Source organism: Coptis chinensis, chromosome 6 (assembly GCF_015680905.1).
Source record: "Coptis chinensis isolate HL-2020 chromosome 6, ASM1568090v1, whole genome shotgun sequence".
Lineage (NCBI taxonomy): Eukaryota > Viridiplantae > Streptophyta > Magnoliopsida > Ranunculales > Ranunculaceae > Coptis > Coptis chinensis.
In genome coordinates, this window is record NC_141461.1 from 50265666 (window position 1) to 50280249 (window position 14584).

The 14584-nt window shown below is 38.7% G+C and overlaps 2 protein-coding genes across 4 annotated transcripts; one reads left to right on the top strand and one right to left on the bottom strand.

Moving 5' to 3' along the window:
• Positions 1–222: 222 nt before the first annotated feature.
• LOC147493418 (deoxypodophyllotoxin synthase-like) lies at positions 223–3220 on the top strand. 3 transcript variants are annotated; one of them, XM_086565786.1, is made up of 5 exons: positions 353–491; positions 1732–2115; positions 2209–2530; positions 2646–2708; positions 3088–3220. In XM_086565786.1, the coding sequence occupies exons 2-5, from the start codon at positions 1751–1753 to the stop codon at positions 3094–3096; spliced, it is 759 nt and encodes a 252-aa protein (XP_086421912.1). In that variant the 5' UTR covers positions 353–491; positions 1732–1750; the 3' UTR covers positions 3097–3220. The 3 variants fall into 3 exon arrangements, with proteins under 3 accessions (XP_086421910.1, XP_086421912.1, XP_086421911.1); XM_086565785.1 differs by lacking the exon at positions 3088–3220 and adding an exon at positions 672–706 and having other exon boundaries at positions 373–491; positions 2646–2978; XM_086565784.1 differs by lacking the exon at positions 3088–3220 and having other exon boundaries at positions 223–491; positions 2646–2978.
• Positions 3221–4789: 1569 nt separating this feature from the next.
• On the bottom strand, positions 4790–8214 carry LOC147493419 (mitochondrial metalloendopeptidase OMA1-like). Its single transcript, XM_086567856.1, has 3 exons — positions 8099–8214; positions 5238–5571; positions 4790–5179 (listed from the first exon to the last, which is right to left on the bottom strand). Exons 1-3 carry the CDS (start codon positions 8212–8214, stop codon positions 4790–4792), a joined length of 840 nt encoding a protein of 279 aa, XP_086423982.1.
• Between the last annotated feature and the right edge of the window lie 6370 nt (positions 8215–14584).

Here is a 14584-nt window from a genome sequence, read left to right on the forward strand (position 1 = left end):
TCAACTCGCGTTGAGTGTACTCCGTATTCCTCAATATTACTCTTTATATATATAGAATAATATACGGATAGAGAGTAAATACCGCCTAAACACCCACCACTTTTGTAGGAATAGAGAGCCATTGGACTCATCATTAGAGGAATGAAAGATACATACAGAGTGGAAAATCATTGGACTCGGCCCGAGTAGCTGACTATTGGATCTTAATTTGTGGCCGGCTTTATATTCCATTATTCCATGATATGGACTCTCGACAAGGACGGATCTGGGGTAAAATACAGAAGTGGTGAGGAAACCAAGCCAGTTGTCGTTCCATGTTGGGCGGATTCTAGCTTATTTATTTATTATTCATTCACTCATCTGGACTCATCACCTTATGTCCCTATTCAAACTTCTGAGCCTCTATATAAATATGGTATAGACCGTAAAGTATATCACCATATCTTCTCCCTGTCACTGTGGGTTCTGTTGAATGCATAATCATCTCTGAGGTGCACTTTCTTTTCTCTTTTTTTTTTTTTTGGCAGTTTAATTTTTTTATAAAATTAGTTAGACTTACCCCTATTACTAATTGCAATTAGTGTTATTTCTTTTCTTTTTATTTTCAAAAAAAATTAGTGATATCCTAGTTGCAAAATCTAACGGCTACGAAATAAATTTATTTTTTTCAGACGAAAAAACATAATTATTGGATCTACAAATTGGGGTAAATCTACCTAACCCTTTTTAATATTATAGGCTTATAGCATATCATTAAAATTCCTAGCTGTCACTCAAACCGGAAAAAAGACCAGGATGACAAATGACTCAGTGGTCTATGACTATTTTAAAAAATTTTGAATAATGTTTCGTAGTGCAGAACTGCAGGATACCATACTCCAAATAAAAGTGCGTTGTGGAAAAACCCGAAAAACATGTACCAGCTGACAACTTCATCCGTCCTAATTAATCTAGCCTTGTGTGTATCGTCTTGTATATTAATTGTTGTCAGAAGCAAACTTTTTGATTTTGAGTATGCTTTAAACAATAATCAAGTCGGCCTCATATATAGCGCAAAGTATTTCAGAGCAAGATTGTATGCTGTTTTTAGTTTAGCTTTCCTTCATTTTTCGGTAATGGTGTAAATGTGTAATATATGTGAGAAAATATCCTGAATAGCAGCGATATAGAAAGATATATATTGGTTTTGGGTCTGGAAACCATCATAGAGGATTAGAGGACAGTATAAGCCTATTTCGCCTTTTCTTTTAGGGTGAACTAGTATTACCTCCTCCTAGATGAGCCAATTAGGATTTCCCTCCTACTAGATGGGAAATTAGGGTCTTCTCCCAAAATACACACAAAAAAATTTCGGTCAACCCATTTTGACTTTTCTTTTTTGTGTATTTAGGAGAAAGACCCTAATTTCTCATCTAGTAGGAGGAAATCCTAATTGGCTCATCTAGTGGGGGGATAATACTAGTTAACCCTTTCTTTTAAAGTTCGGAATATCAATCCTCAATTTCACTTTGTCAGCAAGGCACATTATTTTGTTTTTTTTTTTTTTTTTTTTTTGTATTAAAAAAAACTTAACAGAGGACTTAAAATATGAGACAACCATGGGAAGGATGGTTTGGACTGACTCTACAGTCAACGTGCACTCACCACATGAATCGTGCTGAGCATTTCTAAGTTGGACGTAATATGATTCTCAAAACCATCTATTGCTGATTTTCTTTGAGTACCTTGCAGGTGAGAAAGACGAGAGAGAATGTGCTCCGTTTCCTCCGAGAAGCTTCCTGTCATAGATTTCTCCGGATTAGATTGCACGAGGTCAGGAACAACTTCTTGGTGCTCCGTGCGAACCAAAGTTCGTCAGGCACTTGGAGCATATGGCTGCTTTGAAGCAATATTTGATGAAATCAAGTTTCACGGAGAAATGTTGAGTGCATTAGAAGAACTATTTGGCCTCCCTTCAGAAACCAAAGCTAAATATACTGCGAAAAATCATTTTGAAGGTTTCGGATCCAACCCGCATATGCTCTATGAGAGCATGGGTATAGATGATGTACTTGTTCGAGAGCGACTTCAAAGAGTCACCGATATCTTGTGGCCTGAAGGAAACTCCGGCTTTTGGTACAGTTATTATAATCGACTTGTCGATCATGTCTGGAATATATTATTTATTTATTAATTTTACTTATTACATTTCTGTCTTGGTTAATTTAGTCAGACTACATTTTCCTTCATAAGCAAATTATCTAAGATGGAAGAGATGGTAAAGCGAATGGTCTTTGAGAGCTTCGGTGTCAAGTATCATTTTGAACCTCTTGGAGAATCAACAAGTTATCTTCTTCGACTAATGAAATACAGGCCACCAACTATAAATGAGAGTAACATTGGCATAGTCACGCATACAGACACGAGCTTTTTCACAATACTTGGACAAAATCATATCAATGGATTGGAGATACAAGGAAACAATGGCGAATGGATTACTGTCATACCGTCCGCTTCCTCTTTCATTGTCATGATTGGTGATGCATGCATGGTAATTTGTTAGCAATTTCTTTAAGAATCATATAAATTCTTCTTGTGCTAATCTATAGAGATTAATAGGCATTCTTATATTCCTCGAGTTGATTTGATTAACTATTTTTTACTAGGCATGGAGCAACGGTAGATTACATTGTCCTCCTCATCGCGTTACTATTAGTACTGGGGACGACGTAAGATATTCTGTGGGATTATTTTCATTCAATAAAGGTGTAATACAAACTCCGGAAGAGATGGTTGACGATGAACACCCCTTACTCTTCAAGCCCTTTGATCATATGGGCTTTCGCCTTTTCTTCTGTACAAAAGAAGGGCAAATGGCCAAATCTGCCATTAAGTCTTACTGTGGTATATGAATTTGAATTATAATACCACTATACCAGGCCAGTCCATGTATTGTGGTTTAAAATGTTTTATCTGAGTGCAATTTCAAAGCTGAAAAATCTAAGTATGTCAAACCTGGCCGGGTTGTCAATCAGGGGATTGCGTTGCTTATGAATTTAGGTTTCTAACTAGTTCTCTTGGCCTGCCTTGCTTTCTTTTTGTACACAGCCGGGGTGAATTCCATTTCTTACTGTGTCATATGTTGCTGGAACTCTCTCTCTTGCGTTTATATCTCCCCTCTGAAGGCTACCATCTGAAGAACTCCCACTTGAAGCTGAGCACTTCTTACAATTCCTCTAGAGCTAGAGCCAACTATTGGTACTGATCCTCTTCTAGTGTCAGTACTTGCGGTTGTGTCAGTTATCATCTAAACTTGCTAGTATTATCGGTTGATGAGGGACACATAATGCGACAAGTTTCAGCGTTCTAGGTCATAATCATGTCAGTCGAACAACTGCTGCATACTTTGACTAGTTCATTAGCTCAATGCCTCAACCCATTTCCAAATGCCAATGAACTACCCTGAAAATATCTTTAACTATTTAAGTTAATGCTTAGCCTCACTAAGCATTACATCCGCTCCGTGAAAACAAAGAAGAGTTTGATGCGTTGTGCACCTATAAATCTCATTGGAAGAACCTAGAAACTAAGGACACATTTTATTTGGAAATATAGACGAAAATGCAACGTTCTTGATGTTTATCAGAATTTCAAATAACCGATTCAAAAATTGACTTTCTGTTCCAAGACTTTTTGAAGTTTCTTCATTCACTTCTTCCTCTTTTAATTTCTCTGAGCTTTACAATTCACAATGCTGTTTCACTCCTGGTTGGTTATCTAAAAGAAGTCTTAAACGAATTTGATACATGTAAAAAACGAAAACATTCTCAGATCAGAAGAATAACAGGTAACGGGATTTCATTGATCAGCCTAGCGACTTGTTCCAAAACATGCAAGAAAACAACCACTGGTGCCACTTCAGATTCCTGGAAGTTCAAGTATAAATGTGAGCTCTTGTTGCTTGGCATGTTTAGTTAGAGCTAAAAGAATTTGGAGATCAATCATAGTTGGAGTTAGAGGCACTACTCCAGGGAATCACTACTCAGATGAAAAACAATGCAAAGTGGTCACCGTTAATTGGCATGCTGCTACTTGGTTGAAAATCAATACTGTTGCGGCTCAAAAGTGGCCATTCTTCTTGCCTTGCAGTGTGCAACGTTTTGCAAGTGTATTATGGCCTGAATGTGATTCCAAATGGATTTTCATCAAATCATCTCACATCTGCAACACAAGTGACAGCAGTCTATTTCCCATTTGGATGTGTAATAAAAAAAAATTGACACCTCTCAGATCAAACTCCGCATATAAATTTACTTGGAACAAAGAACAATGCTTAGTAAATTGATAGACAAATATCATAATGCGAAAGAGTATCCGTTACTATAGAATATACTATATATACTACTTGGAACAAGAACAATGCCTAGTCAATTTCCTGAATTCTTCTTGCCGCACGTCGAGTAACAGTTTGTGTAACACCATGCTGAAAACTTAAAGTTATCCCTGCGTCTGACCTGAATATTTGGAGCAATCCTGTGAACTCCAAAATCTGTTCACCAGGGAGGCAGAAAGCACCGCACTTTAAACGCGTCATTTCCCAACCATAACTTGTATCACACCCCCATCTGTAAACCTTCAACCATAGTTTGTAAACCTCATCCTTAACTTTGAAAATATTTTATCGAAAAAAACAAAAAAAAATACACTTTGAAGATGATGTTCAGGTAAAAAATCTACTCATCTACATTCGTTTTCACTTCATTGCAAACTGTCCTATTCATGTTCATATCTCAGGCTTTACATTTGAAAACTAAGTTAACAAAATATTCCGACCAGACTCCTTGTATATGGTGAGTGCTTGTTCCATGACATGAGCTTGAGTCAAGGAGTTTGCTCGTTCCTCATAAGATGGATAGTTATGATCTTCTTTTAGAAAACCAGGATTACTCAAACTGATATTCTTCCGAAGTTCTACTGCAATTCGAGGATTATATCCTGCTGAAGCCATCAATAGTAGCCCAATGTAATCTGCTTCCAATTCTAGCTTAGGCTTATTTACTAACACATCTAGGAATTCAACATGATGTCGAGCTACAACATGCCCAACTTCATGGGCAATGACTGCTGCCACTTCACCATCGGTAAACGCTTGTAGCGTTCCTACACAAATGAAAATAGTTCCACCAGGGATACAGAACGCCTGCTTAACATAGTTATCCACTACTAATATATTCCAATTAAATCCATCATAATAATACCCCGAAAGCATTACTATCTGGATTACGCTTCACCAGTCTTTCTAACCCTTGAATAATATTTTTCAGTATCAACTTTGCCCTCACACTATGAGGATCCTTCTCATGTAAGAGTTTTCCTTTATATTCAGTCTTAGAATCTTCCAACGCTAAATCTCCTAGTCGTTTCTCCATCATAGTACGTTGAGGTTGAGAAAAAACGAGACGTTTCCGATTTGTAAACGGAACATTTTCAATACTTACACCATGATAACCAAAAATATAATATAGAGTACCAATCCCAGAAGCAACCACAATCCCAGAAGCAATCGCAATCGCAGAATCTACATTGTAATATCTTTGAAAAATAGTAGTAGGAATAATAGTTTTACCATAAAGTTGAGACGTTGAATTAGTGAGATTGTGAAATGAGGTGATTCCAAGCTTTGCTCTCCTGTACCAACTCACGATTCTGATGTTTAAAACTTGTTTGGAAATATGTTTGTGGTTTGTTGCTGTGGAGTTGGAGTTGGAGTTGGAGTTGGTGAGAGGGTGTTTTAGATCTTGGAAAACTAGAAGTGGGAATGCGCTGATTCCTTGAAGTGAGATTGTTAAATGAGCTGATTCCAACTCATGATTCTGATGTTTGTGGTTTGTTGGTGAGAGCCTGAGAGGGTGTTGTTGTTAGACACTTAGACGAGACAAGAAGCCTTGTGGATCCGTTAGCTCTCTTCGGCCCATATTAGGCCCGTAACTAGCAGCCCCAATTTACCCCAAATGAAATGGCAATGCGGAAATTTCAATTCAGATGTAAGTATTGGTTATAGGCACGCACTACTCAGATGAAAAACAATGCAAAGCATCAAGGTTAATTGGCATGCTGCTACTTGGTTGAAAATCAATACTGTTGTGGCTCAAAAGTAATCACTTTTCTTGCCTTAGGGTGGAGAAAAAATTTACTCCTTGGGCTATATGCTCATTGTGTCGTTGTCCAACCGCAACTAGCCATGTGTCACTTTTTTCTCTCAGCTCACAGAGAAGAAGTTTAACAGAGACCGAACTCTCAATTGGAAAACTAACCGACCGAAATAAATTAAGAAAATTAAACCACAAAATAAGGAAACCAAATCTCTCCCAAAATTTGGCACGGGGCTTTCTCTCTACCCCACTTCATCTTCTCCACCCTTCTAACTTATTTCATGTCTATGAAAAAACTAATAATAACTTGCCACTTTGGCGTAACAAATAAAATCTCCTGAAATTCAAATGATAACGAAAAATAAAAAACATAGAAGCATTTATCATCTACGTTGTCTCCATTAGCATAATTGCTCCTTTGCATCTCATGTGTGACATTCACTTCCGCAAACCCAACCCCAACCTATAAAAGGAGTAACAAGTTATGAAGTTATGCAACAAGTTATGAAGTTCTAATAGCATATACAAAGAAGTATAAATGAAGTTTATGATGATTCCTCACCCAATCTCAATAAACACATCAATTGTGTGGCATCAATCAGTATGCAAAGTTAAGCATTCGAACTGGATTTGGTTGATGCCAATTCAAAGAAATTTAGCTACTCAATTAAGAGAAACTGATAATACATGGGTGTTGTCAACACGAGATGTAATGATTGATTGTTGATTGGTGAAGGTGATTGATTGTTGCCTGCAAGGTGCGAGCTTGTATGCCCCATTTGATGGATTAAGCTTTAGAAAATCGATATGCCTTCTCTAAGCAAGGTTATTAGAGTTTGTTCGAGTAAAATTCAAGTTTCGACTTCCACTTGCTTTGGCACAAAAGAAAGTGTATATGGCACTAGGCCCAATTCCAGCAGCTCGCATATTGAAAATGATATCTTCTTGAGAAGGTTCGATGCCTCGCTGTGATCTTAATTGATGAACTCTGGATGAAGGTTCAAGGTTATGATTATGCCCCTCTTTGAAATTTGTAACGGTATTGTGTGTGCATATTTTAGCAAATAAATATGTAACACGTGGCAACATCTTCTTAAAGCTCAGATATGGTCTTGGTGTGGGTAGAAAGTGCCAGAACACACTTCAAGTCCAAATCCTCTCACTTCATAGGATTGAAAGTGAAACAAGAATAGGAGGTTCGTAGGTTTTGGAACTAGTTGGAGTAATAGGTTCGTATAACCAACTCCTAACTATGAACTCCAAATCCGGAACTCAATTCCTAGGTTCAGAAGTTAAACAAGAAGAGGAGGTTCGTAGGCTTTGGAGCTAGTTGGAGTAGTAGGTTGTATAACCAACTCCTACCTATGAACAACAAATCCGGAACTCAACTACTAGGTTCGGAGCAGGTTCGGAGGCTTTGGAACTAGTTGGAGTAGTAGGTTCGTATAACCAACTCCTAACTATGAACTCCAAATCCAGAGCTCAACTACTAGGCTCGGAGCTCTAACTACTACTCCGAACCTAAACATGTTTTTCTGTTGTTTAAGTCAATAAATGAGACCTATTTGATTTGGGAAACATGGGGCTTCTAGAAGAGTCAAGATGAGACTTAACAAGAGACGGTCTCCTAGTTAAACACTAATTAGGAAACCTCATCTATTCGTCAAGATGAGACTTAACAAGAGACGGTCTCCTAGTTAAACACTAATTGGAAAATCTCATTTATTCTTATAAATAGAATACTTGAACTACACTTTGAGTTTGATTCATATACACAGAATACGTAGGCAGCTATTAAAAAACGTGGTTCAACTCATCATCTTCTACATCTCTTCTTCTTCTTGATCCAATACTTCTCATTGTTCTTTGATCATCAACAAAATATTTGTGTTTCTAGATTAGGAAAAATCATCACATAGGTATAGTTTCCACCATCAGCAAGTCTAATTTCCAACATTGTTTCACACCTTATTCCTCTTACTGCTCTTTTCTTCACTGGAGTATTTTTCTTATCGTATTCACCTTCAAAGGAACATGTTAATTGCATTCGAGTTATCTTTTCGTCTTTGTTCTTATTAGTCATTTGATTTTTCCTTATACTAAATCAAGTAGCCCTCATGTACAAATTGTAAAAATCTTAGGCTTATTCTTCTGAATCAAATGTCAGTCCAATCATACTTACGTCACTATCAGTAGTACTTTGGGTTTTTATTTCATCGTTGTCCATCTAGGTTGAGGAATGCTAATCGTGTCTTTTTTTTTTTTTTTTTTTTTTTTTTTTTTGTGAGTTAGAAAGAAAATGAGAGAGACAAAGTGGAAAAGTGGAGGGACGTTCTCAAAAAGAGAGAGGGAGAGATATTGCGCCTAAATATCTCACGTAGGATTTAGATTCCTTATTTTGTGGCTCAATTTTCTTAATTTATTTCGGTTAGTTAGTTTCCTAATTGAGAGTTCCTTCTATTTGGGGGTGGTTAGCACCTTTTTGCAAAAATTTGGCAATTTTAAGTTGTATATATCTTTATTTTCTTTCTAAGAAAGTGTATTTAGTGACAAAGTCGTGTTTCATTTTCTGTGATAAAAATTGTCTAGAAATCTCACCTTAGCGCTAGAATGAGAATTTGTTTTTAGAAACTTATGTTAATACGAAAGCAATAGTTTTTACATCTTTTCATGAACATTTATGCAATGAGTATCATTTAATGCACTTAGCAATAAGTTTCTCGGACCCACAATTAGACTACTTAAAAATTCCAAATCCAGTGAATATCTAGCCTAAAAGCCTCGACATGAGTGATTTATGAGTAATGACATAGAAGAGTAATTATTTTGAGTAAAAAAATCACACGTCTACTTACTTGATCACCATCCGAATCCTAGAAGAGAATTTAGACTTTCTTTGGATCGATATAGCTATAAATACATACCTGTACAAATTTTACCGCTAGTCGCCTCATTGAACTTTTCATTAGTCATTTTCATTTTTTTACCAACATTCTTTACCCATCTATTAAACCCTAAAATAAAATAAACCCGCCTATTTAGTGAGTATGATGTTTCGACCCCCACCTACGTGGCAAACGTCCATTGGTAGGAGTCTCCACTTTATTCGTTTAATCGACAGGGCTAAAGCCCAATTCGCAATATCATGGATCAATGTACAGGCCCATTAACTCATGTGGCTAAGGCTGAACCTTAGCCACATGGCTTGCCACTAATGTACGTTGATTTATGTCCAGATTCATTTCTTATCAAAAAGATAATTATCAGTTGAAAGTTATAGTCTATCACAATTACTCAAGCTACAAGATTACTTGAGCTACAAGGACTCTCTACTCTACCTATATAAATACCAAATTATTTTTCATAAAGAACTACGTTCTTGAGACTTGATCCCACTGATAATTTGGGTACGTAGGCAACCACAAGGTACAGTCTCATCATTCCCCCGATCACCATCATTTTTCTAATTACTTTTCTACGTTCTTCGTCTTTTTTCATCAACACTAGGTGTTTTGATCATATTTGGTCGAAACATAATTGGTGCCGTCTGCGGTTCTTATACTACACCCTCGATCACGTTCTGCGAAAGTTATGACGCATACTCGAAAAGCTCAAGGTCCCGATGTGATTACTAACGATCATCACGAACATGATGGTCAAGGACAACTTGGCGCTGACAGCATAATACCTTCAAATACTGTCGTTCCACCAATGCGCCAAATTATTCAGCGTGAGGTTATTGCTTCTGACGATTCTCCAGTATCTGATGCGGATAATGTAAGTCATATGTCTCGAGAAGCACTTCTTCAAAAGTTAAAGACTGTCCGCAAACAGAATAATTACTACAGGCGTCATCTTAAACGACGCGCTCCACTCGTAGATGATGTTGTATCTGTCACACCACAACGTCACACACGCCAACGACATAATAGTGTGTGGGATCGTTTAAGTGGTGAGGATGAGATTCGCGATATTCGCAACAGCCATCAACGAGTTAAGAGTAATGGGCGACGAATTCCCCGACCTCCGCCGAGAAATCTCCACCCACTTGGTCACGCGTTCGGTAGGCAAGGTACTCGCTAATAATCGTCCGACCGCACCCCACGATCCTACAAATTATCGGCAAGTCCCAAAGGAATTCGAGTGGCGAAACGAATAATGATCGCGACTCATGATCGGAACCATCGTATGGTGAAACACTTCAGCCCACGGTTCTTATCATTCGAACATTATCGTCATCGAAAACCAACGTACCATCCACAATCATCTCGACACGGAAATGATGAATCTTCGCCGTTTTTTCTTCTCGCTCGTTTCGCTCCCATAGGCGTCATCGTGACTATGATCACGATCCAACAAATCTGGATCTAATGACTCCTCAACGTGTCGAGAAATGATTAAAAAGCTCTTCTCGACGGGTGATCCTTTTGAATCGACACTAGAAAATCTGGCAGTTGAAGATGGTATTTTGGACAAATTTTTTTTCTCTCCGTCAAAGGGCTACTCATAACAAAGACTTCAAACAACCGAGTTTGATCAATATGATGATGTCGAGGGTTGCCCTATGCTTCATGTGATTAATTTCACAAACAAACCTGGTTTTATCGGGAGGTGATGATACTTTAAAATGCAAACTTTTCCTTCTACATTAAAAGGGGAAGCGTTGGTATGGTTTAGCGAATTACCTCCGCTTCATTCGTCGATTCAAGGACTTAACCGAAAAGTTTTCAAGGCGTTTTCATCATAATCTCAAACGTCCAAATGGAGTCCGAAGTTCTTTTCAACATCAAGCAACAACGCGAGGAAACTCTCCGTAGTTTTATCGCTAGCGCGTTTCCGCCTAATTGCGGTGAGATTTCGAACAATCCGATCTAATGGTGGTTTACGCTTTTAAAGAAGCTATCTTGTTTGATAAAGATGGGTTATACAACTCTCTTGTTCGGGATATTCCATCTTCCCGACGTGTGTTATACCAGCGAGTTTAACAATTTATCAATGTTGAAGACAACACGGCTGCTCGAACTTCTCGTGACAAAGATAATAAAGGAAAGGATTTCAATGATCGGTGAAATAAAATGTAAGAATCCGACTTTTGATCAACAACAATCCAGTCAGAAGCCTCCGTATAAGAAAGAAGACTCCACGAGCAGGACCGGAAAGCCTTTTACTAATTTTGAATTAACTCCGCTTAATACCAAATATGCGGTAGTTTACGACAAAATCAAGGATAAGAGTCTACTCACTCCGCCGTTTCCCTTGCGCGACGACACTAAAACAACTCGCGATAAATCGTTATGGTGCAAATTTCATAATGATTATAGTCATGAGACGGAGAATTGTCAGTCTTTGCGGGGAAGAATTGAAAAGCTTGTGCAGAATGGTAAACTTGATCAATATGTGCAGAAGAAAGTAACAACTCAAGCTTTAACTATCACTGATCACAATGTCATTAAGGTTGGACATGCCATCATTGATTCATTGTCCAATACTCACGGAAAAACGCTTTCGTCGTTCTAAAGTCAAATATCCGCCTAATTTGTAACGGTTAACGGGATCAATTTCGTGGAAGGTTTTCGCACGGAGACTATTGAAGATGAACCATTATGTTTCACTGACCAAGATCTAATGGGCGTGCATGTTCCTCATTATGATGCTATCGTGATAACTGCGATATCACCGTGTATCGGTGTACAACGATATAATGATAATTAACCGGTAGTTCAGCTAGTGTCATGTTTTCTGGAAAGTGTTATCGCAGTATTCCTTTTATTGATAACTTGGTCACCCCTGAAAATGCGTCTATCGTTCGTTTTGATGGTACCGCTACTCATTGCATTGGAAAGGTGTCTCTCCTGGTCACTCTTATGCAGAAGGAAGTCAATATTGATTTCTTATTGATGGATTGTAAATCCCCTTACAATGTCATCCTTGGTTGAGATTGGATTCATTATATGGAAGCTGTCGTCTCAACATATCATCAAGCCATCAAGTTCCCATTCAATAAAAAAGTCTGTAAGGTGCGCAGCGATCAACTGGCATCTCTAATTTGCCACGATAATGTTCTCGATGATTATAAGAAGTCTGAAGTTGTTGGACGAACTATTCTGAGTTCCAACGCCGTCAAATAGCAATTACAGCATCCGGGACCTTCAGTTTACTCTGCCAATAAAAATGTTAAAGGACCCCCGACAGTCGATCCACTTTTAGAAGTTCAAATTGGCCAACTCCCTGAAGAGACTACTTTTATTTCAGCCGAACTTCCAGAAAAGGAGAGACAAGAGCTTATTTTGTTATTGCGGAAGAATAATCATGTGTTTGCTTGGCGAATAGAGCAAATGCCTGGTATAGATCCTTCGGTGGCTTGTCATAAACTCGACATTGATCCTAATGCAAAACCAGTTCGACAAAAGCCCGAAGGATGGGCCCCGATAGAAAGATGAAAGTGAAAGGACGAAATCGACCGTCTCTTGTCTGTTAACTTTATAAGGCCTGTGACTTATCCAACATGGATGTCAAATGTTGTCGCAGTGCCTAAAAAGAACGGCAAGTTACGTGTTTGTATCGATTTCACAAATCTTAATAAGGCTTGTCCGGTTCATCCATATCCGTTGCCTCGTATATCTGAAATGGTCGATGCAACATCTAGTTTTCAGCGTTTGTCTTTTTTGGATGCTTATTCTGGTTATCATCAGATTCCGTTATTCATTGAAGACCAAGAGTTCACTGCATTCATTACATACCAAGGCATTTACTGTTACCAGGTAATGCCTTTCGGTCTGAAAAATGCTGGAGCCACATATCAAAAGCTAGTCAACACTATTTTTTCTGACATACTTGGAAAGACAGTCGAAGCATACATCGACGACATGGTTGTCAAATCTACAGAAGCACCTGATCATCTTACTGATTTGCAAGCTGTTTTCGACAAACTCTCCAATTTCAACATGCGTTTGAATCCGACTAAGTGTTCTTTCGGTTTATCATCTGGTAAATTCTTAGGATACATGATGACTAGACGCGGAATTGAAGCAAATCCGGATCAGATTCGAGCTATCCTTGAAATGCCTTCTCCGACGTCAAAGAAAGAAATTCAACGACTTACAGGACGCTTGGCTGCCCTAAATCGCTTTATCTCTCGGTATTCTGATCGATGCCGTCCTTTTTTCCAAACATTGAAAGACGCATCAATTTGGACGGAGGACTGTGAACTTGCATTTCGTCATTTGAAAGCATACTTAGTCCAACCTCCAGTTCTTGCCAGTCCAGCAACGGGGCAGCCTATAGGTCTGTATTTAGCCGCCACTGATCATGCCGTAAGTGCAGTCTTATTTGTCAACGGTGGTGATGGTCGTCCTATATTCTTTGTTAGCAAGACTCTTACAACTGCTGAAACAAGATATTCTCGAGTGGAGAAAATTGCATTGGCTTTGGTTCATGCTGCCCGACGTCTTAAACCTTATTTCCAGGGACAAGTCGTCAAAGTTTATACGGAATATCCACTGCGAAAGCTTTTTCGCAATGCCCAGGAATCAAGTCGCCTCGCAGAATGGGAAAGTTACCTTAGCGCTTATAACATTGTGTTTGAAACTCGCACAGCTGAGAAAGGACAAGCTTTGGCTTCGCTAATGGCTGATTTTCCAATTGAGGATATTCTTATGTCTGACGCATTACTAGACGAAGAGAATGTCGTCGACAACACGCCATTACCTCTCAGGGACGATGATTTGCCAAACTTATTAGATGTATCTGCTGATTGTTGGATTGTTTACACTGATGGTTCGCATAATAAGTATGGCTCCGGTATTGGGTGTGTAATCTTGCAACCGAATGGAGAAAAAATTGAGAAGTCAGTGCGTTTGGGTTTTGACGCTTCAAATAATGAGGCCGAGCACGGTTGTCATTTGGCGGCTTCATGCGATCGCTTCTTTCAGGGGGCAACTAAACTACAATTATTCACAGATTCTAAGTTAGTCGCTAGCCGGTTTGGTAGATCGTGATGCATTTCGTGGACGATAGAATGGCAGCTTATGTGGACTTAATTCATCGGATTGCTCGAAATTTTGATTCTATCAGTATTGTGCAGCGTCCGCGTCATGACGTGCGACATGCGGATTCTCTTGCTTATTTATCCGCGGCAGTTAAGTCAGATAAGCCTCGCCAGATAACCATTGAATTTCAAAAGGAACCGAGTATCGATCTGTCCATCGAGGATGTGCGCGATATGTACATCACTCAGAGTTGTTTTTTCATCAAGACATTTTCTGAGGAATCACGTTATGCCAATTTGATATCTCCTGTGCTGACTCGGAAGCGCAAGCGTGATCTTGATAATCAAGCTATCATTGCAGAGAAAACGCTTGATCCACAACTTATGCTATCAGATGACCACAATGATCCTATCAATGATATTGTCTCGGTCCATACCGACGACGATCATGAAGCTGACAATGCTC

Bases quoted from the DNA above. Each gene is read 5' to 3' on its own strand.
- LOC147493418 (XM_086565784.1), top strand. From the start codon at position 1,751: ATGTGCTCCGTTTCCTCCGAGAAGCTTCCTGTCATAGATTTCTCCGGA. The intron at 2,116-2,208 runs GTACAGTTATTA...TGGTTAATTTAG, and splicing joins GAAGGAAACTCCGGCTTTTG to TCAGACTACATTTTCCTTCA. The intron at 2,531-2,645 runs GTAATTTGTTAG...ATTTTTTACTAG, and splicing joins TGATTGGTGATGCATGCATG to GCATGGAGCAACGGTAGATT.
- LOC147493419 (XM_086567856.1), bottom strand. From the start codon at position 8,214: ATGACTAATAAGAACAAAGACGAAAAGATAACTCGAATGCAATTAACA. The intron at 5,572-8,098 runs GTGTGAAACAAT...TATTTTTCAAAG, and splicing joins AGAGCAGTAAGAGGAATAAG to ATATTACAATGTAGATTCTG. The intron at 5,180-5,237 runs GTATTATTATGA...TATGTTAAGCAG, and splicing joins CAGATAGTAATGCTTTCGGG to GCGTTCTGTATCCCTGGTGG.